This window comes from Lycorma delicatula, chromosome 3 (assembly GCF_047948215.1).
Source record: "Lycorma delicatula isolate Av1 chromosome 3, ASM4794821v1, whole genome shotgun sequence".
Lineage (NCBI taxonomy): Eukaryota > Metazoa > Arthropoda > Insecta > Hemiptera > Fulgoridae > Lycorma > Lycorma delicatula.
This window is the reverse complement of record NC_134457.1, coordinates 63,156,974-63,179,959: the sequence shown is the minus strand read 5'-3', so window position 1 is coordinate 63,179,959 and position 22,986 is coordinate 63,156,974. Positions and strand designations below refer to the sequence as shown.

General features: G+C 29.4%; 1 protein-coding gene across 1 annotated transcript in view; it reads left to right on the top strand.

Moving 5' to 3' along the window:
* The window catches only part of nolo (ADAMTS-like no long nerve cord), a 680,775-nt gene that overhangs the window by 631,877 nt on the left and 25,912 nt on the right, over nt 1–22,986 (top strand). The window contains exons 20-24 of the mRNA XM_075359132.1: nt 1,973–2,132; nt 4,534–4,616; nt 12,185–12,371; nt 13,930–14,078; nt 21,580–21,727. Of these exons, the coding sequence (XP_075215247.1) occupies nt 1,973–2,132; nt 4,534–4,616; nt 12,185–12,371; nt 13,930–14,078; nt 21,580–21,727 (727 nt within the window). The remainder of the gene's footprint in view (nt 1–1,972; nt 2,133–4,533; nt 4,617–12,184; nt 12,372–13,929; nt 14,079–21,579; nt 21,728–22,986) is intronic.

Below are 22,986 nucleotides of genomic sequence, written 5' to 3'. Positions count from 1 at the left end.
GTAAGTTTGAGATAAAAGAATGCTTTATTGTTATTTTACTGAAATTAATCTTTTAGGATTCATATTATTCCTCTGACTGTTAAATTATATTTAAATTCTATTAAATAAACCACTTAGTACAGAATATTGAGATGAGACATTTCTTACCTTAATTTTTCATGACAGTACTTTCGCTGGATTCCTTCTCCGTCAGACATGATTGAAATAATTCAAAGTGCTATCATGAAAAATTTGAACTTGATTAAAGTACTGTCATGAAAAATTAAGATAAGATATGTCATATTTCCATATACTAGTTGGTTTATTTAATAGAATTTAAATATAAATAAAAGGTTACTTATGTACAAAGATAAATTACCTTGTATAAACTAAATTCAACTGAATAAATAAAGTAGATTCAATTTTTCATATCAACTTTAACTCATATTTCCATGCATGTAACAGATGCACAATGCACTGACATCACAATATTCACATAAACTGGCTTCAAATATTTTGTTTTCTTTGAGAATTCTATAACATTGAGAGTAATTTTTGTCATTTTTTGATTTTAGTTAATAAAATTACATTATATTTATCATTTATTTTTTACACCATCTATAAATAAAGTAGATGTGGATCTGACAATTCACAGATTCAAACATTTGACAACTGACAGTTAATTAGTTGGCTCAATCCATTCCGATAAAATTATTAAGGCTTCATTGTTAATGCAAAAAGCCATAAATTGAAGTACGTTAAGTGAATACTATGTGCACTGGGAGTTACAAATTATTCCAATACATTCACTTTTTGTAATTATATTTAACTTTTTATCAGAGATTAATATAACAGTATGTCTAATCTCCCTTGGAATTACCAGAATATTTTCTTTCTATAGAAAATAAGGTAAGTCCAGGGATGTATGAAGTGAATTAGGGAATATTTTTTATAAATTACTAACCTTTTTCTAAAATTAGATTAGATTGCTTAACTACACTTAATAATTAAATTTTATGTTTAATTAATTACACCAGTAATGTTTAATAGCATGGGTGATATGATAAATAATTAATAAATCAGTGCATCAGCATTCAGTTTCAAAATTAAGTGCGGAGGAGCAAGCCAGAGCTGGGATATTTATCAAAATATTAAGGGTTTGTTTAAGCACTACCACCTCTTTTCAAATACCATAAAATAAAAACGTAATAGCATCATTAGTACATTTTATTAATTATTTTTAATTGAGGTCATTTTATAATCAAAATTACATTGGAATTTATAATATTCATTTTCATGAAAATATTCATCTTATCTTAATAGAATCAGGTCCATCTAACACATTTATGTTGTTAATGATAATTCTATTGACTCAGACACATTAGTAGCCTTCTGTAAATAATATGGTTTTGCTTTAAAGCTATTACTTTATTAATATAATTGAGTTTGACAAACCTTCAATATTATTTATCTACAAATCTTAAGGTGTTTGCCTGATAGCCTTTCAGCTTTTATTGGTTACTTTTAATAATAATAATAATAATAATAATTTTTAAGTGCAGAATTTGATATTAATTTTCTAAAAGTTCAAATTAGTTAGTTAGGAAACATTATTATCTTATTCTTCTTTTTTTTTAGATTAATTGTGAGAACAGTATAATTGTTATTTATTTAGCTTAATTCTAAATGTACTGTCGTTGAATATTACTTTATTATAAATACTTACATAGTGGATGTTTAAATCATGATAAAAGCTGCTGCTGTTGCTGATGCTATAATTGCTGCTACTACTTTTCTTGTTGCTGAAAGTTATTGGAGATCAAAATGAGATTGCTTTTATTATGTAGGCTATGTTATTAACTTATATCTATTCCATACAGGAGCTGCTGCTGTTGTTGCTGATTTTTTTGTTTTTGGTGCTTTAGAGTATTTGTAGTATTATATATTGATTGCTAAGCTTTGAAAGCAAGTGCCATAATAATGAAAAAAGTAGAAACTCTGGCCGTTCCAGTCATTTGGGAATTCACGCGGTCATCGGATGGTGATGGAGGAAGCACTACCACCACCTTCCACTTTACATGATTATGGTGATGAAGATGAAGAAGACTTAACAACTGAAGATCCTCTTGGACCGATTGTTATTTTAGGAAAAGGTATGATATGAATTTTTTTAATAAAATTGTTTCTTGATAGTAAATACTGTTTTTGTATGTTGATGTCAGTGATTTAATTCAGTTACTTAGAACTCCAGATAATATTTCATAAATAATTTTGTATACTACCATTTGCAGGCCAAGCCATCACAAATTTCTACAAAATTGCACGTATTGACATTCATTGTATGAATGTCATCAATACATGCAATTAACATGTTCAGTTCTTTGCTAAAAGTTTCTTTATATTTAAATTCAGTTAATAACTTTATTTAAAAACTTTTATATGTTTTAGCTAATTTTATACTTAAGTTTTTAATGTTTCTTAAAAATTTAATTCATGAGATTTGCTTGTTTACTGACATGAAATTTACTGTTATGACCTTATTTGTTCATTTGTTTGAAATAAATAAATAAAAAAACTGAAGTTTATTTTTTGTTTAGTATAATGTACTCTGAAAATTGAGAGTTCCCAAATATATAGCATATTGTTTTAAAAGGGTTTTATAAAGCCAAAGAGGAAAGACTGAATTTTAACTAAATTAAATTTAATTGCATTTGTATAATTATACAAATTAAATCATTATACAATTACTAGGTTTGAGTATAGCTACAATTATATTTGTATAATTGTAGTTGTGGATGCATGTTATGCATCCCATTGTGAAATGTGATTTTTTTTTATGTGATAATTAATCTATGGTTATAATAAAATTTATTGTTTTTATTAGTGTTGTTAAACATAAACTAAATAAAATTTGTTATTCAGGATTGTTTTGGACCAAGCCTAAGTGAATTGATCTAAAATGAGGGTGAAAGACCTAGACATTAATTAGTAATTTTCTTCTTTGATGCTCACATACAGTTGAGACCAAATTAATACAAGTATAGTGCACAAATGTGCATTTTATATGCTTACAATCATTGTAATTTTCCCATAAAACCAACATTATGTAGAAGTAATGTATACAATGCAGTTTCTTGACTGAAAAAGAACTATACATTTTTATTTTACACATCTGTCTAAATCTTTTTCACCTGTAATGTGTATAAAACACCCAAGTATAAGATTCACCTATCAGGATTGCTCCCTGTCTCTCTCACTCTCTCTCTCTCTAAAAAGTAATTATGTCCATTTTATAATTAAATCTGAATAAGATGAAGGCAGCACTTTTCAGGTTAATACTGTATTACCAATATGCTGCTGGACTTGGCATTTAGTTATTTATATTCAGTTCAGTAAAGAAGATAACAGGAATTAAAGCTTTTATACCTTTTACTTTCCATAAAAAGCCTGGCAAAGGAACGTGTTATTCTTGAAAATGACTTAATCGTTTTTAGGACTAATTTCTGTGTCATGTCTTGCCATGACATAAAGATACTATTGACCTGATATATACACATCCTCAAAGTTATTCCACCTAAATATAATCTCATAAAATATAAACCTCTAGGACTGGTTTATTATGTTTTCATAATAATTAACTTACTTTTCAAAGTTAATTATTGTATACTTTAGTGAATCCTGTCCAACTTAACAAATGACAATGAACTCAAAAGATTTCAATTAAAAAAAATTCACCCATACATTAGTTTAGTAGCACCAAACTACAATATATTTATTGAGAACATTACAAACAAAATATTTTTTCCTAATTGTTCATTCATAGTATTTTATTTATTTATATATTTTAATATTCTATTGAAATTTTTGATTTATTAAACAACATTTTTCTTAAAACATAAAAACGATAAAAACTTGACTTGTGAAATAAATTATGTTGCTGATGATTTGCTATTAGTAAATAAAAAAGATAAAAGTTTAACAAATAATCTTATTCGATTATATATATATATAAATGAAACATAATATTCAAAGATTATTCTTTTTAATATAAATATATTAAAAACCATATTGATGCCTATAATGTTAAACACATTAACCCATTCACTGTCTTATTTAATGCTGCATACAATTTACTATTCAAGTATTTATTTACCACAAAACAGTAGGTAATGTAATGACACTTACCTAATGTGTCCTTTCACTGTTTTTCAAAAATCATCAGTCATCTCTTAAAAATACATGACAGTGTTAAGCAGATGAGTGTCATCATATTACACATTGTCTTGATGAAAACTAAATATGTAATAAATAGTATAGCAAAAAATTACATTTTAGAAACAGAATATAATTATTTATAAAAATATTAGAGAAATTTTAAAGGAATAAGCAGTAAGGGATGTTTTTTATTTTATTTGTATATTTTATTATGTACTGATAGGATGCCAAACTATAAATTCATTAATATATGTATAAATTTTATAAAAATAAACCACCTGGTATAGAATATTGAAATTGAAATATCTGTGTTTTTTATAAAATTTGTATTTTTTACAGGTTCTCCAGATAATCTTAAATTTGAATGGGTTATTACTGACTGGTCTCAGTGTTCACAGACATGTGGAGGAAATGGATTTCAGGTAATTTTATAAATTTTGTAAATGTTGCTGAGCAATCAAGAAATTTGTTCTCCTGTTCTATATCACACCTGTCTGATACTTATTACTATTACTAAATGCTGGTGATGGCACTAATGAGGCTCAAGCACTCTTTGTATTTAACCCACAGAAGCAAATTCTATATTGTGAAATCACAAATTAGATTATTAGTATAAAAATCAGTCATCATATGAGGTGTGATCAAAAAATATCTGACCTTATTTTTTATTGCAATAACTATTTATAGTGCAGGGGGAGAACCATCATGAAATTGACAAAGTGACAGTAAGGAAAATTGAAACAGGTTTTGTGATCAAGCTATGGCTGCTACACAAATTAAACAGTGTATCACCATTTCCAAGTTGGATGAACATCTGACAAAAGTGACAGACACTCTGGCAGATCATCCATCAACAAAAATCCCCCCAAAAAATGGATCAAATTTGAGAGATGGTGATGAATGATCATTGAATAATAATTAAAAAGCTTAAAGATGAAGTAGGAATTTCATTTAGCTCAGTGGAATTGATTTTAAAGGAAGATCTCTGGATGTGGTGTGTAGCAGTAAAATTTGTAGATAAAGGTACAGTTATCCCATTGGAAAATTCCCCAGTTCTCTGTGGCAAAAGAAAGTTAGGCAATCACAAAGCTATGGGAAGGTTATGGTGACAGCCTTTTTTCAGTATCGAGGCATGGTTCATCATGAGTATGTTTCTCAAAAACAAACTGTCAGTAAAGAGTAATACATAACTCAGATGCTGTTCCACCCAAGAGACCATAACTTTGGGAACATGATGATTTGGAAATTCATTACTACAGTGCTCCACCCACGCATCACAACTTATCCAAAGATTTTTGGCAAAACTCAGGAGTGGACATTTTCAGCAGGCTTTTTGCTCACCACAGCAAGGAGCAAAATTGGCTCCCTGCAATTTTTGGCTCTTTCCTAAATTTAAATTCCACTATAAGAAAGAGTTTTACAGGTAGAGAAGAGACCAAAAGAATTTCTAAAAGACTAATCGTGTTCAATAAAAATGACTAAAAAATGCTTCCAACAATGGAAACATCAGTGGGATAAGTGTGTTACATCAGAAGGGGTCTACTTTGAAGAGGACAAGACATTGATCTAAATAAGTTTAGTATTTTTATTTTTGTCATTCAAGGTGGGATGCTCTTTTTATCACACTACATGCAATATAAGACTCTTACCATCAGATAAAAGAATATGGGTTATCAGTAACTGTTTATGTTTTTTAGTTGTTTCTTTTATTGCAGATTATTATTTCATGTACAATACATTTTTAGCAATATGAAGAATATATAACTTTTTAAATTTAACTATAATTAATTATAACTACTTAATTTGTTAAGAATTTTAGTTATGGTAGTACGAAAGTTGAAACAAGTGTTTGTTTTATGATGGCGTCATTGAGAATCTTTTTAGTAAAATGGCTTTAAATTTTTACCTAAATATTTAAAAAGTGGAGATCATTTCAATTTAAATCTGACTGGCCTCCTACCTCACACAAACTATTTATTTATTTATTTGCCCCAGTTGATTTTCTCATAAACTATGCACAATACAAAAAAAAATGACCTAAACAAAAGTTACTGAGATTGAAGGGGTACATATCAAAGTGACCTTGTATTTGAACTTGACCTTGTTCTTATTTCAAAGTTAACACAATTTTGTCAAATAGAATGATTAATTTTTGACCCCACAAATGAAAAGACCAGAAAATTTTACATTGAAATATGCGGTCACACATATGACTGGATTTTTTTAAGATCATATGCCTAACCACCAGAGGTATTCTTATACAGGTGATTATGTTATACAAGTTACACGTTTTTGAAGGTCATTTAATATTCTAGGAATATTTATAATCCAGGTCATTTATTTCACAAACTATGGGAAAGAGCATAAAAATGACTTTACACTATTGAATAGTACTACCTCTGATGGTAGCCATATGACATTCAAAAAAGGTCCAAGGTCTTATGTGCAACCACATACTTCAATGTAAAATCTTCTCTCTTTTCATTGGTGGGGTCGAAAATAGATCATTCCATTAGAAAAATCATGTTAACTTTGAAATAAGGTCAAGTTCAAGGTCAAATACAAGGTGTCCCTCTAATCTGAGTAACTTTTCTTTAGGACATTTTTTTGTGTTGTGCGTAGTTCATGAGAAAATCACCTGGGGTGATTAAATTGAAACACTATATTTTTTGAATAAATTTTTTTCAAAATGTAATGAAATTTTTCCCCACAGTTTTTCTTGTCTCTAAAATTAAAAAATAATCTTAAATAGATGATCATTTAAATATGGACAATAATGTACTTTTCTTATCCCATGACTAAATTCACAATTAGCTTCCAAAGATGAAGTAGTAGTTTTCAAATGATTATTAACAGTAGAATAAACACTAAACGTTTTAACAAAAAATGTTGTATTTTTTAACAAAAAGAAAATCATTGATTGTGTTAGCATATGGGCAAGCCAAAGAAGACAGATTCAAAGTAAAAGGAAAACTATCACAGATCAATTAATACATTTTGAACATATAAACAAGAAAGTTTTAATATATTGTAAGTAGTAATACTGCAGAACAGTCACCACTCATGAAGTTCTTAGGTGTTATAAAAAATAAAACTACAATGATGGTAAGATCATATTCTCTAGGAACGTAGTTTACACGATCATACAAAAAATCTTTTATTCTGGATTTGTACATAATAATGCATTATATAGGTCATGTCTTTATCTATGGAATAGCATATCTATTCCATAGATAAAGAAAGGAACTCCTTAGCCATTTACTAGGATGAATCAAGGGAAACCATGATAAAATTTTGATCAGAGGATTATCACAGAATATACAATTAATTATACAGTAAAAAATAGATGTGATAAAGTCCATATGGACTTAATTAATATTAATTATCTAAAATACAAATACTTGAAATAATGTCAAGGTAAATCAAGATACATGAAGTACTAAATATAAAAAATAACTGCAAAATAATTTATAATTTAGAAGGCTAATGAAAGCTATTTATGTTCACACTGAAGGAAGCAGAAATTTTATAATTTTTTTTTTTTTTTTATAAGAATTATTTAAAAATTCATTGATAGAGTAGCATTGTTACTATAAAAAAAATCTTTTAAGTTGTATTTTAAATAAATTTCCAGGAAGATCTTTTTAAATAGTTCAGTAGTTTATTGAAAATGCCAAAAAAGGCCTTGCTTGTAAGCCGAAGTCATGATAACTTACTTGAGCTACATGTTGAGCTCAAGTTGAGCTATATGAAAAAAGTTCTGTTATCTGATATAGAAGTTGACAGTGTTATTTTTTAAGAAAATATCTATTATTTTTAGCAAAACTTGCACACTCATAAAAATAGACACAAGGGTAAGTTAATGTTTTAAATTTTCCAAATATCAATCTACATGCTATCTAAAAAAGTCAAACAATTTGTTCCAAAATTGATATCTAAGCTTAATAAATTCATGGCTCAACATAATATGTAAGGCCATCATATCTACTCCTTAAATCCACCTCCTAGAAAAAAATGGATTATTCTATTAAAATGAATAGCACAAACCAATGGTTACTGTGTATTAATTAAGTACAACTATTTAGACTTAAACCCAATTGAAAATCTTTGAGCAATAGTGAAAAACGACTCTCAAAAATAAATTGTATCACAAAAGTTCACTTCATTATAACAACAATATAGGTATGGTTTCATGATGAAGAAATCAAAAATAAGTGTAGCAAACGTTTGAATCAATGCCAAATCATGTACATGAAGTGATTAAAAATAAAGGAGTACATATTAATTATCACTAGTCAACAATAAAAGATTTTTTCGTGTATCTGGAATCATAAATGATGATTTTAACTAATTTTTGAGGGCTGAATTCATAACTGTTACCAGAATTTGTGTAATGCATCATGTTTTTAGATACATATGATTTGTTTACCAATAAATGCATAATCACTGTGAAATCAGTATTTAAAAAAAAATTTATTTATTCATTTAAAATTTGTTTAAATCAACTAATTTTTATTTATTCAAATACAGATAAATAGAAATACATTAATACAGTTTTAAAATAACAGTTTCTAAAAGTCTAAATCATTGGAAATGTCTTTAAAATAACACTTTTTAAAAGTTTTAATCATTGGAATTGTCTTCTTACCTTTAATTTTTAAAATATGTTGTTAAACCTTTTCACTTATACAGTGTTTGATCAGTTTCTCTAAACAAAAACCAGCAATAGTCACCCATCATTCCAGAATCCCATCTTCCTTGGTACCAGTGCTTCTTGGTCAAAATATCCTGATGGAAACGCTCTCCTTGCTCTTTGCTGATAGAACTAAAATTTTTGGAAAAAAGTCTAGATGGTAATGTAGGAAATGAATTTTTAATGACATCCTACATTCTAACTTTTGTAGTTTTATAACAGCTTATTAACCAAAAAAACATACTTTTCATCTTTTCCCTTGGCTAAAAAACCACCAAAAACATCCTTGAAGGACTTCCATGCAGCTAGTTCACTTTTGTGAAGTTTATCATCAAAAGTTGACTCCTTAAGCAGTTTCTTGATTTGTGGACCAATAAATTTACCCTACTTCAGCTTACCATCTCTCAATTTAGGAAAACTTATTTTTAAATCCTTACCTATCTTTGTCTAGTACCTCTACAAAATTTTCATGAGTTCAAGTTTTATGTCAAGTGGTGGCAGTATGATTTTACAATTTTCAGTTAATATTAAATGCTATCCATTTTTTTCACCACCACAAAGTTTTGCCATAATCTCCAGTTCTATATTTGGTAATGACTTTTTGTATCACAACTATCCCAAAGACAAAAAAAACCATAGTATTTCATAAATCCATCAAGTAAATCAAGAAGTAACGCAACAACTTTCAGACCACTGCAAACTTGCCACACATGCACTTTGTATTTTATTGCTTCTAATATTGATTTCTTTCATGTTGACTGCATGAGCTAATGGAATGGATGGCTGTTTTGTTACCATTATGCAGTAAAACTGCTTTCATGCTAACTTTAGATGAGTCAATAAAAAGACGCCATTCTTCAGGAATATGCTGAATTCCAAACTCTTTCATCAGGCCATCGATATCAGTTCAAACGCACAATGAATTTTTCATAGTAAAATAAGCTGAAAGAGTTTTATTTCATGTTCCAAAAGTAATAACTTTTTTTTCTGCTAAAAGATTCCACTGTTGCAGTCTAGACCCTAGAAGTTCAGCTTGATGCTTTGATAACTTTAAATCACAAACTAAATCATTAAGTTCATGTTGCTGAATTAAATGAGGAGGTTTCTCATCAAATATAGGAAAAGATTCTTCAAACTCCTCTACATCATCTGCTTCATTTTCAAATTGTTCTTCTAACAATGTCGGATTAGATGTGATACAGGTACAGGTAATTCCTCTCCGTTTGGTACTGGCTTTAGAGCTGAGGATATTTAATGAACTTTCTATTTTTTAATGAAAATCCAAATATATTTTTCATACAAAAGTAGCAAGTCAGTGAAGTAGACCTTAGGTTCATGCCAAACCATCAGTACAGCAAATGACATGGCTCATTGTTTTCTCACCTAAAAAAAGGGAATTTAGTTCCACTTTAATTTTTTAAGACTCTATTATTTTCCCTCTCAAATATTCTCACAGTTACAAACCTAAAATGATAATTAATTAGCTGTACTCTTTATTTACCTTAACTTGATCTGTTTTATTGACATTATTTTTTTTATTATAGTTTACAATAACATCTTAATCCATATACTGTACATATAAATATACATATATCTACAGTGTATTTGTATATATTTACAGGGTGTCTGGGTTAAAGGAGTCCGAAAGTTAGCTTATATTAAAAGAACCATAAAATAATTTAACAGTGTTTTTTTTTATATTAAACTCAGTGACTCACCAAACTTTAATGTAGGTTAGTCAAGTTCAATGTGTGTTTTATTTTGTATCTTTGTAGATGTCTAGACAATAATCTAACTCTTTCCAGGTGCTTAGGTGCATTGGTGGTGTTATTAGACCAGTAGCTTCAACAATTCACTGTTTTAAATTGTCCATATCATGAACTTTTCTTTGGTAGACACAACTTTTAATAAATCCTCAAGCAAAAAAAATCCAAAGGAGTGATATCTAGGTGCCCATGCAGTTGGATCTCCTCATCCAATCCAACATCCGGGAAAGTGTTTTCAAGAACATGGTAACATCTCAAAGAAAGCATGGTGAAGTACCGTCTTGTTGAATGCTGAAGCCTGCAAAAATCTAAGGAACAGAATTTGAGTATGTATGTTTGTCCTGTCACAGTGGGCTCTATGAAAAAAAATGAACCAATGACACCATTTTTGTGCATACGTAAGTAGACATTAACTTCGGTGTGTCCCTTTTATTTTCAATTGTATTGTATTTTCTATTACCCCAAATACGTCCATTATATTTGTTAACTTTCCCACATGTATGAAAGATTGCCTCATCACTAAATAACAACGTATGAACATAATTATGATTGTTTTCAACACATTACATTACCTTTGCAGTAGACTGATATTGTAGGCGTGATCATTTGGTTTAATGTGATGAAGGAGTTGTTACCTGTACGCTCGCAAACAGAGTCGCTTATGAACAATTTCATGAACAGCAGAACAAGGAATTTGCAGTTTGTAACTATTTTGCCTAATTGACTTTCCAGGACTGGCAGTGAATGCATTGCGTACACAATCCACAGTCTCATCACTAACTGAAATTTTGGATGATTTCTACTTTATGAAACCAAGCTTCCAGTCTCTCTGAAAGTCATATCCCACTGAAAAATAGAAGTGGATGTAGGAGGATTGATATTTCATTCACTTAGTACACATCATTGAACATGCATAACTAATTAAAACTCTACTAACCAAAGCACACACTGCTGTACCTTCTTTTATGGGGGTCCACATCTCAACTGACTACAACTGTATTGTGAGTTGGTTTATGTATTCCGTTGACCTTGAGAATATACAGAAAAGATCTTGGAGTTATTTCCTGTTGATTGAGCCTACATTTAAGAGAGATTGCAGTGACATGTTTTCTAATTATAGACCATTTCTTTTTGATATCTTTAGCCTGGATACCCTGTATCCAGGCAATGTTTGTATATATGCAAACAGTGATAATTATCTAAATCCAACTTGCCAAGTGTTTTACAAGAAGCAGTATATGTTTATTATAATTTAATTATTAAACTGTTGCTCCGAATAAGTCTGGCCTATACCAGGTTAACTAGGAATTTATAATCCTGTGGTTTTGGTTATTCTTTTGAACAGCTGCAGCATTTTCAGGAGTGACTTTTAAACATTTCAATTTGCCTACAATCGTTAATAGTTATAACATGTAACAAAAAATTCATCATAAGTTTTTTTAAGAAATGGAAATACTTGTAAAGAGTTTTCTCATACTTTTTTGATATAAAAAAAATATATATTGTGTTACATCAGTATTATGTTTTTTAGATGCGGGCTGCACATTGTATGGTCAGATTACATAACACAACACAAAGTGTAGACAGTAACCTTTGTGTAGATGCCGGTTTACCAACTCCATCTACTATTCAGAAATGCGGTGATGAAGTTTGTCCACACTGGCAGCCCAGTGAATGGACGCCTTGTCCTGAATCTCGTTGCTTCACATGGAATACAGGTTCTATTATTTAATTTTAAATATTGGGTTTTTAGTATTATAAAAAATAACATTAGTTAACTTATTCAAATTAAATCTTATTTGAGGAAATAAAAAAAATCTGGTATAAAATTGCATATCAACATTTTGCATTGAAAGGATTTTATGGTGTGAAATTCCATTAGATATTTACTAGTTGTCCCTTGTTTACAATTGAATGCATTCTTTGTTTTTTTATTGTATGGACTATAAATTTTTGACAATAAATAATAATTAATGAACCACAAAAAAATATTTTTTTCAGAATATTCATTTTCACTGTTTCCAATTCACAAATTAACTAGAGCAAATTAAATAGAGTAAAATATTTAAACTTAGATAAAGTTATTTGTATAAAAAGTGTCGATAAATTAAATAAAGTTCATAGCAAACAGTCTTTTAAAACTTTATATTTATTTGAGTTGAAAGCCAAATCTATAATAGCCTGACCATGACTTTCTTCTTCTTTTTCTTAACCTTGAGAATGTGCAGTACTTTCTCACAAGTTGTAAAATCAGTTACTGTTCCAGAGTTCATTATGTTCAACCTCAGGTCAGCAATTCCTAAGTAAGCATCCTTAATATAGAAATAAAATACAGATTGATCTAACTAATCTCGATTGATATTAATAATGCTTCCAAATGATTTGTCAGTTTTGCAGAGGTACTTCTGAGAAATTTTTTAATATTCACAATTAAACCCTTAACTAATTCAGTGGTTTTTTTTGGTTTTTTTTAATAACAAAAATAGGGACGTTTAACAATAGGAGGAAAAAATTGAATTCAGAACATTAAACCCTTCCATAATACATTATATTTTAAACATAGAAACAAGAAACATTTCTTTACCAGTTATTGATGATAGTGTATATTATATTCATTAAATCAAATTTTTTTATTATGGATATTCTGTTACTTCTTTTAGAACAGAAATGTTTCTTTTTGAAATAATTTAAAAATTTTATTTGTTCACTTGAAAACATGTAGTTTTACATGTTAAATTATGTTTTTCATTAAATGTTAAATTAATGTTTAATATGAAACTGAAAGATTTAATATAAAATAATATTAAATAAAATTTCTGTTCATGGAACTTGAAACAAACATAAAGACAGGATAAGGCATAAAATAAAAAAAAACCTTAATTTGCTTGATTAAACTAACATTAAAGCAGTATAGAATAAATGGTTATTTTTTTAAAGGCTGCTGCTGGTTTCAGCAGCTAGTTGTTAGCCTAACTGTTGTTTATGTTTTCAAACATCTACCTTACAAAAAAAATAACTTCATAATTCATAGTCAGTTGTCTTCATTCAGCATGTTAATTTATGGTTGTACATTCCAATAGAGTTAAATTTGAATTTGACTTTTTAGTGGTAATTGTAATATTCTAAGCTATTTCTTAACTTGGTTATCCTATACTCTAAAGCAATGGTTTAATGTTTTCAATCAATAGCCTTTATTAATGTACTGTATTAAGATTTCTTTACAGTTATAGAAAATAATGACTAATGTTTATCCATAACATTGTATATTTCTTACAGCTATGCAGAGAAGGGATGTTATATGTCAAGCAGCTAATGGAAGTACTTTGGATATACGATTTTGTAACGAAGCTGAAAAACCAACCCAGAGGCAAGAATGTTACAATGATAAATGCAAGGGTACTTGGAAAGTTGGTGAATGGTCTGAGGTTAGTAATTATCTTATATTAATGTAATTTAAAATGAACAGTGATTGATTTAAAATCAATTATTCACTCGATTGTGAGGCAATGTATAAACAGTTCCTGTGATAATGTTAATGAGCATGCCTAATCCAAGGATATTATCTCCAAGGACATCATAAGTTCTTTGATTCTCTGTTGTCACATTAGGTCAGTTTGTTATCTACAGTTGTGCAAATTGTTTGTAATTTAGATTGTGAATAATTTTTATATGTTGTAAATTAATTATAGTTAAAGTGTTATTGTTGTGTTTTTAATGTTTTCCATCCTGTTTTTTATAATATTGTAGTAGTATGTTTTTTTTGTAATGTATTTTTAGCTATGCCATGTAAACATTGTAATTGTTGTATCTTTAATTTTTTGTAATATTGTAGTGCACATTTTTGAATAGGTTCTTTCCAGAACTCAACAATGTTATCTACTGAAACTGCTGAGGAAGTGAGAAAATATATAATTTTACTTCACATCAAAAAGTAAAGCCTTTAAGTAGCTCAGAAAAGCAAATAATTTCAAGTGTATAAAATAACAGTTAAAATCACATTCAGACATCCTCTTGACCAAAATAGAAGTAATACAATTTGTTCAAGACCAATACTGGTTGGTAGTTATTTCAATAGGTACAACTAGAGTTCCGGTTTACAGAGTAATAAATAATTTTCAAAGTAATATAACAGTAATTATAAATATTAAGAGATAATTAATTATCTTATTAATAATAAGATAATTAATTATAAAATAATATAATGTAAGGTAAGATAATTAATTAATTATAAATAATAATAGAAATTATACCAGGTGAAAAGTGCATAATTTTATTTTATTAACAATGAAATTAAAACAATAGACTGAGCACAACAAACTGTTTACAAAGACAAAAACTTCAGATGGACAACCTTTTAAACTGTTAACAAAGATTAAGACTTACCAAACTTCAGAGAAACAGCCTTTTAAGTATTAAAAGTGTCTTAATTTTAAATATTATTGATTTTGAATATTATTGAAACCAGATATGTGTCAATAATAGAAGTACAACATCTTATGTCTGGAAAGATGAAATCCATTTTGCAAAACAACCATGTTGTTTCGTCTATCAATTGTAAATATAAAGTTCCTTCAACCAAAGGAAAACAGTTAAAAGTAAGTCCAATTGGAAGTGTAGCAGAATCATAGCCAGAAAACCGAGTAGATTTTTTAATCAAATATAAGTGGCAAGTACAATGATGAGATGAATTCTAAATCATTTTAAGTTTGGCTTGATAAAACGCTGAAATATCTTGAAGGTGCTCTGATCAAGGTCTGATAATGCTTCCTATTATTCCTGCAACCTGAATAACTTCTATAGAAAATTTTAATTTGATGTATGTATTTTTGATGAAATTGCTAAAAAAAACAGAATAAAAATAGTGCTACTGACTTTATCATATATCTCTTCCAATTTAATGGTGTGTAACTGGTTTGGGCAAATGAAATGCTTGTCAGAAAAAATAATAAAATCTTTAAATTTCTAAAATAAAGAAATTCCTGAATAAAGTGGCAAGTCTTATTATGGGAGAACCATGGAAAAAATGTCTAGTCCAATTTGTAAATAAGAAAGAAAAAGAGATCTGGAAAGTAGACAATGGTATTGAAAATGCCATATCAGTTTGTAACAAATATGATGATTGTAATGGCAGCAGCAGTGTGAGTAATAAGTGGTAATAATTTCTGTTTCTTCTGAATAAAATGTTTCAATATTTATTATTAATATTTTTTTTTAGGAAAATAAGCTTTCTGTTAGTATTTTGTTGTCTTGTTACCTGATATTTTTTTATAATTAAAGAAAAGATCATGTAAGTTCATACAGAAGAATTTAAAAAAACTTCATAAGAAACAAAGAAAGGCTGGTAAGTGACAAATGTTGCGGTATTTATTTAATATAAAAAAATTTCTTTAAAAAAATCAAAACTCCAGTAATAGTATGTAGGTAACTTAATAGTAAAATCTATACAATGCTTTTAAAAGTAGTATAGATAGCTCTGCTTAAAAATCAGGTGTTAATAAATAAAATGTTTACTTGAAAATCATTTACATGTAATGTAAATGTTGGATGTATTTAGATGTACCAGTGGGACAAAGGTGAATATCACAAATTCTCAAATGAAGTGAGCTCAGCAATTTATCACTGCTTAATGATCATTAGCATTCCTGAGATTGTAAAGATTTTTCACCTTGCTGCAGATGGTTGTGGGGGACAAAGTAAAAATTATCTTGTCATGGGAATGTTATTTGCATCGCTAAAACAAAATGCTCCCAGTCACGTTAAAAAAATTGAGTACCTCTTTCCAGTGGTAGGCCACTCCTTTCTCCCATCGGACCACATCTTTGGCTGTACAGAGAGAAATAAAATTCCAACTATTATAAGTCCTGAAAAATACACTGAAATTTTTCCTGAATTTGGTAAAGTAATTTCATTGGCTGGAATAAGTTACGATCAGAAGGCAAGTGTTAGTGATATATTAAGACCACCTGGTCAATGGCTGATTAACTAATTGGCAAAAGATTTCTTTTTAAATTTAATAAATAAAAAGATAATTTTGCAGTTAAATATGAAGTAAATTATAAAACTGCAGTTAAAAAATTTCAAAATATTTGTAAGAAAAGCAAACAAATAACAGATATTGTTCCACTTGCTATAATACCGTCAGGAGTACCAATACCTTCGCTTAAAAAGGGGGATGTTGATAAATTATTGATGTAACATTTTGGTGATGATTGGAAAACATTAAAATGTTAATTAAGACTGTTTTTAAGACAGTCTTGGAAAGACAGGGGAATGATGATAATGTTGAAGATTATGCAAAAGTTCCACCTGAAGGATGTCAAAAATTTTGTAGAAAATAACTGTACACATATTTAAAACTTTATTTTAAAAATCCCCTCTATGAATCATGAGACCTTGCTGATGGTGAGGGGGCTTGAGTGCTCAATGATACACACTAGCTGGCCCGAAGGTAAAACCATATCAGAGAGGTATCTGTTTAGAGCCAAACTAAGGAATGATTCCTGAAAGAGGGCAGCAGCTCTTAGCTCTTTCAGTAGTTGTTAAGGGCATAGGTCAGGATGACTTGGGCACATAGGAGAGTCGTTCTGGTTGGTGACCTAAATTGTAATGTAATTAGTACAGGAAGTTCTTACTCCAGCAGGCGGGGTGAAATGCTGACAGTTGTTGCAGACTATGGATATGAATTGCATAAATGATTAGATGCCAACCTTTTATGGTAGAGGAATGAAGCAGTTCTTGGTTTAATTATACTTGACAGTAGATAGAAGTGTAATTGGAGAGTTTTGGAGGATGAGACGTTGTGTGAATGACTTTTTGCAAAATATTTGGAGATATCCTTGAACTGATTAATAAAGAGTTGGAGAATGGGTTTTTTCCTTCGTGTTAGAAGGAATCCCTTATGGATAAGGAATCCCTTATCCATATAAGGGATTATAAAATCAAAACTGGCTGACCTGTCATACTGGAGGTGGGGAGGCCATTTCGCAACCAGGGCGTGCTCTTCCGGAATATTTTACCAAGGAAAATTAGTCCCCCCATTTGGATCTCTGGGTGGGGACTACCAAGGAATGGGTTAACAGAAAATTAAAGACTAAAATAATATGAGTCGGATCATGGAATGTTAGAAGTCTACAAAAGGTTGGTAGGTTAGAAAATTTAAAGAGGGAAATGGGTAGGTTAAATGTAGGTGTAGTAGGAATTAGCAAGGTTTGGTTTGGAAAATGAGTTTTCCTCTTTCCACCAAATATTCTGCAATATAGCAGCTTTGCACCAGCTGCAATATATCAAAGGATATATTGCAGTTGATGGATGAATTTGGAAAGTATAAGAATGCTATTGATGAGGAAGGAACTATTGACATTTAAAAAAAGTACTATAAACAGGAAGTGCAAATTAGCAAAAGAAGAGTGGATTAAAGAAAAGTATTCAGAATTGGAAAGTGAAATGATCATTGGTAAAATAGACAGAGCATACAGGAAAGTTAAAGAGAATTTTGTGGTACATAAATTAAAACCTAATAATTTGTTAAACAAAGGTGGTACACAGATTTATAATACAAAAGAAAAGGTTGATAGGTGGGTGGAATATAATGAAGAGTTATACAAAGGAAATGAATTAGAAACTGGTGTTATAGAGGAAGAAGAGGAAATCAAAGAGGATGAAAGGGGAGAAACAATACTGAGATCTGAATTTAAGAGAGCATTAAAAGATTTGAATGGCAGAAAGGCTCCTGGAATAGACGGAATACCTATAGAATTACTGTACAGTGCAGGTGAGGAAGCGATTGATAGATTATACACATTGGTGTGTAATATTTGTGGAAAAGGGGAAGTTCCGTCAGACTTCAAAATGCGTGATATTGTCATGACACCAAAGAAAGCAGGAGCAGATAAATGTGAAGAATATGGAACAATTAGCTTAACTACTCACACATCAAAAATCTTAACTAGAATTCTGTACAGAAGAATTGAGAGGAGAGTGGAAGAAGTGTTAGAAGTCCAATTTGGTATCAAGAAAAGTATAGGAAAGGAGAAGCAATTTTAGTGCTCAGATTAAAAGTAGAAGGAAAATTAAAGAAAAACAAACAGACATACTTGGCATTTATAGACTTAGAAAAGGCATTTGATAACATAGACTGGAATAAAATGTTCAGCATTTTAAAAAATTTAGGGTTCAAGTACAGAGATAGAAGAACAATTGCTAACATTTACAGGAACCAAACTGCAACAGTAACAATCAAAGAACATAAGAAAGAAGCCGTAATAAGAAAAGGAGTCTAACAAGGATGTTCCCTATGCCCATTACTTTTTAATCTTTACATAGAACTAGCAGATGATGTTAAAGAACAGTTGAGATCCGAAGTAACAGTGCAAGGTGAAAAGACAAAGATGCTACGATTTGCTGATGATATAATAATTCTTGCCAATAGTAAAAGAAATTTAGAAGAAACAGCTATTGGCATGGATGAAGCCCTATGTAAGAACTACCCCATGAAAATAAGCAAGAACAAAATGAAAGTAATGAAATATATTAGAAAAAATGTAGATGGACCACTGAGTATGAAAATAGGAAGAGAAAAGATTACAGAGATAGAAGAATTTTGTTATTTGGGAAGTAGAATTACTAAAGATGGATGAAGTAGGAGCGATATAAAATGTCGAATAGCACAGGCGAAACTAGCTTTCAGTCAGAAATATAATTTGCTTGCATCAAAAATTAATTTAAACTTCAGGAAAACATTTTTGAAAGTATATGTTTGGAGCGTAGCTTTATATGGAAGAGAAACTTGGACGATTGGAGAACCTGAGAAGAAAAGATTAGAAACTTTTGAAATGTGGTACTATAGGAGAATGTTACAAATCAGATAGGTGGAAAAAGTGACAAATAAAGAGGTATTGCGGCAAATAAATGAAGAAAGAAGCATTTGGAAAAATATTGTTAAAAGAAGAGACAGACTTCTAGGCTAGATATTAAGGCATCATGGAATAGTCGCTTTAATATTGGAGGGACATGTAGATGGAAAAAATTGTGCAGGCAGGCAACGTTTGGAATATGTATAACAAATTGTTAGGGATGTAGGATGTAGGGGGTATACTGAAATGAAACGACTGTCACTAGATAGGAAATCTTGGAGAGCTGCATCAAACCAGTTAAATGACTGAAGACAAAAAAAAATTTAGTAAATACAGTATGTTGTTAAAAATAAAATATTCATTATTTTTATATCCCTGTATGAAGTAAAGAAAATATTGTTATCACAAAAAATTTCTGTTTTCAGATTTCAACAGAAATAACCTTTTTGTTCATCCCTGAATCCATTTTGACTAGTTTTGGTGTGATGTCTGTACATACTTATGTATGTACCTCTCATAACGCAAAAACAATTAGCCGTAGGATGTTGAAATTTTGGATTTAGGAGTACTGTAACATCTAGTTGTGCACCTCCCATTTTGATTGCAATCAAATGAACCAAAAGTGTCCAAAATAACCCAAAATCCAAAAACATATTAGTTAAGACTTTTTCTTAACTACAGTGATAAGCCTGATTGAGAGCTTTTCACCAATATATCGTAAATGGTACTTATTTTCATTGGTTCCAGAGTTACAGCCAAATGAAATTTTAATTAATGAAATATTTGGACCTTAGAAGGAGAAGGCACATTGGTTTGAATCAGACTTCATCTTCTTTTTTTTTAATTTAAATATATTGATTTATTAATAATTATTAACCTCTGATTGTAAAAAAGTTTTACGATTAATAATAATTCAATAATAAAAAAAATATGGAAAAATATCAGAAGTTATTAATGAAATAAAATTTTATATACTTTTTATTTAAAAAAAAAAATGTGTGTATGTAATTTAATAGGCACACAAAGAAGTCATACTGGTCCCACATCAGATTGTTTATAATAATTATTGTGACAGAATTAATAAATTGTTTTTTTTTATCATGTTTCTTTAAAAAACCAGATAAGTCACTATATTTCATATCACAACCAGATATATCCCCTTTTTCAAATCAAAAGCAGATAGATCCAAAATATAATTCAAATTACTGGAAAATAGAAATATTCTAGAAATCTATAATTTTATAAGTAAATACTTTGATATGAAACCTATCTAACAGTGATGTTTCACTTTTTTATCTCTGGTTAAAAATTAGATATATATTTTTTTGCCTTTCCTGAAATTTTTTTAAACTATGATATATCTGTCACAGATACTTTTCTTGAAATATTTAATCTTAAATTTGATTTTATCATAAAATTTTATGCAGACTCTATGAATTAGATAATTTAATTAACATTAGATAAGATAGTTAAGTAAACTTTCAGATCTGATTTTCTAAAATATTAAGCTTTTGCTGGAGACTGAGAAATTTCCAACTTTTTTTTGTAATTTATAATTTCTCATTTGTAAAAAAGGTGATAAAATTAAATATTTTCTTAAATTCAGTGATTTTCATGTCAAAATATGTTAGAAGTTTTAGAATGATAAAATGGTTTCTTCATCATCATTGCAAACTGTAATTAATTATTATTTATTTTATTAAAAATGTGTTTAGCTACTACAATATGAAAGTGAGGTTATAAAAAAATCTGTTGCTCTACATTTCAATTATTGTTGACATGGAAGAGATTTTGCTGCCATCAGCTGATGATTATATTTATAAAATTATTTCCCTTCTAATTCTTACGCAATATGTTTATTTATTATTTATTTTTAACGTTACTACAAGTAAACCCAGTTGAAGTTACCTAAAGTTATATATAAATTTCATTGCATGCAAAAAATGCCACTGGAATTCAAATTGTTGTTTTAAAAAAATTTTTTTAGCCACTTAAAACCAGACTGATAATTACTAAAAAACTTTTAGAAATTTTATTTAATTAAAAAATTAATTTTATGTTATCTTTTTTTAAGTGTGCTGCTCCATGTGATGCCCAAGGAGTAAAATACAGAATACTTCAGTGTGTTTGGTACGGAACAAAAAAGCCAGCTGGAACAGCTTGTCGAGGAGAACCGCGGCCCTCCGTCATGAAGGTGTGTAAGGGAGGGCCGTGCTCAGAAAGTAAGATTCTGCTTACTTTCTTATTTTTGTTTTGCTTCCTGCTTCTTTTTACTTTCGTGTATAAAGTAAAGGAAGTATTATGAACACGAAAAATTTCAGTTTTTAGATTTCAATGAAAATATCCATTTTGACAATCCCTGAATCCATTTTGACTAGTTTCGGCGTGACGTCTGTATCTCGCATTTGTAATAAGCCCTTATTGATAGTTTTTCAACAGCATATCATAAGTGGTACTTATTTTCATTGGTTTCATAGTTATAGGCAAATGAAATTTTAATTAATGAAATATTTGGATCATACGAATAATAGGAGAAGGCACATTAGTTTGAATCGGACTTCATCTCCCTTTTTTCAACTTTTTTTTTTTTAATTTAAATATATTGATTTATTAATAATTGTTAACCTTTGATTGTAAAAATATATACAATAAATAATAATTCAATATTAACAATAAAAAAAAAAAAATATGAAAAAATATCAGAAGTTATTAATGAAATAAAATTTAATGTATATACGTTTCATTTAAAAAAAACGTATATATGTAATTTAATAGGCCTGTAAGTCAGTCATGTGGTGTCCACATCAGATTTGGTGAAACATCTGATTATTCTTCTTTTTTTTCATTTTGTTGAAGGTTACATCACAATAATTTAAAAAACATATAGTATTAGATAGGTATAAGACTTACACTTACGAGGTGTGTGAGAAAAGTAATGAGACAGACTTTTTACTTACCAAAGTTTTTATTTTTTTTCAAACATTATTATCCGCTTCAAAGTAGTTCCCTTGGGAAGCTATACACTGGCGGAGTCATTGTCCCACTCCTGGTAGCAGCGCTGGAAGGCTTCAACAGGTAGGGTTTTTAACTGGTCGGTCACAGTCTTTTGAATGTTCTCCAGAATTCCAAAATGACGACCTTTTAAGACATATTTCAATTTCGGGAAAAGGAAAAAGTCACAAGGACTCAAATCAGGTGTATAGGGGGGTTGTGGTGAGGGGGGAATGTGTTTTGAGATCAAAAATTCCCTGATGGAAATGGCTGTGTGACACAGGGCATTGTCATGAAGAAGCATCCACTTGTCTGCAGTGGCTGGTCTCACACGAATCACTCTTTTCCTGAGCCTTTCAAGGACACCCTGAGCCTTTCAAGGACACCTTTGTAAAACACTTGGTTGGCAGTTTGTACTGGAGGAACAAATTCTTTATGCATGATACCCCTACTGTCAAAAAAAGCAAATCAGCATGGTTTTGATCTTTGA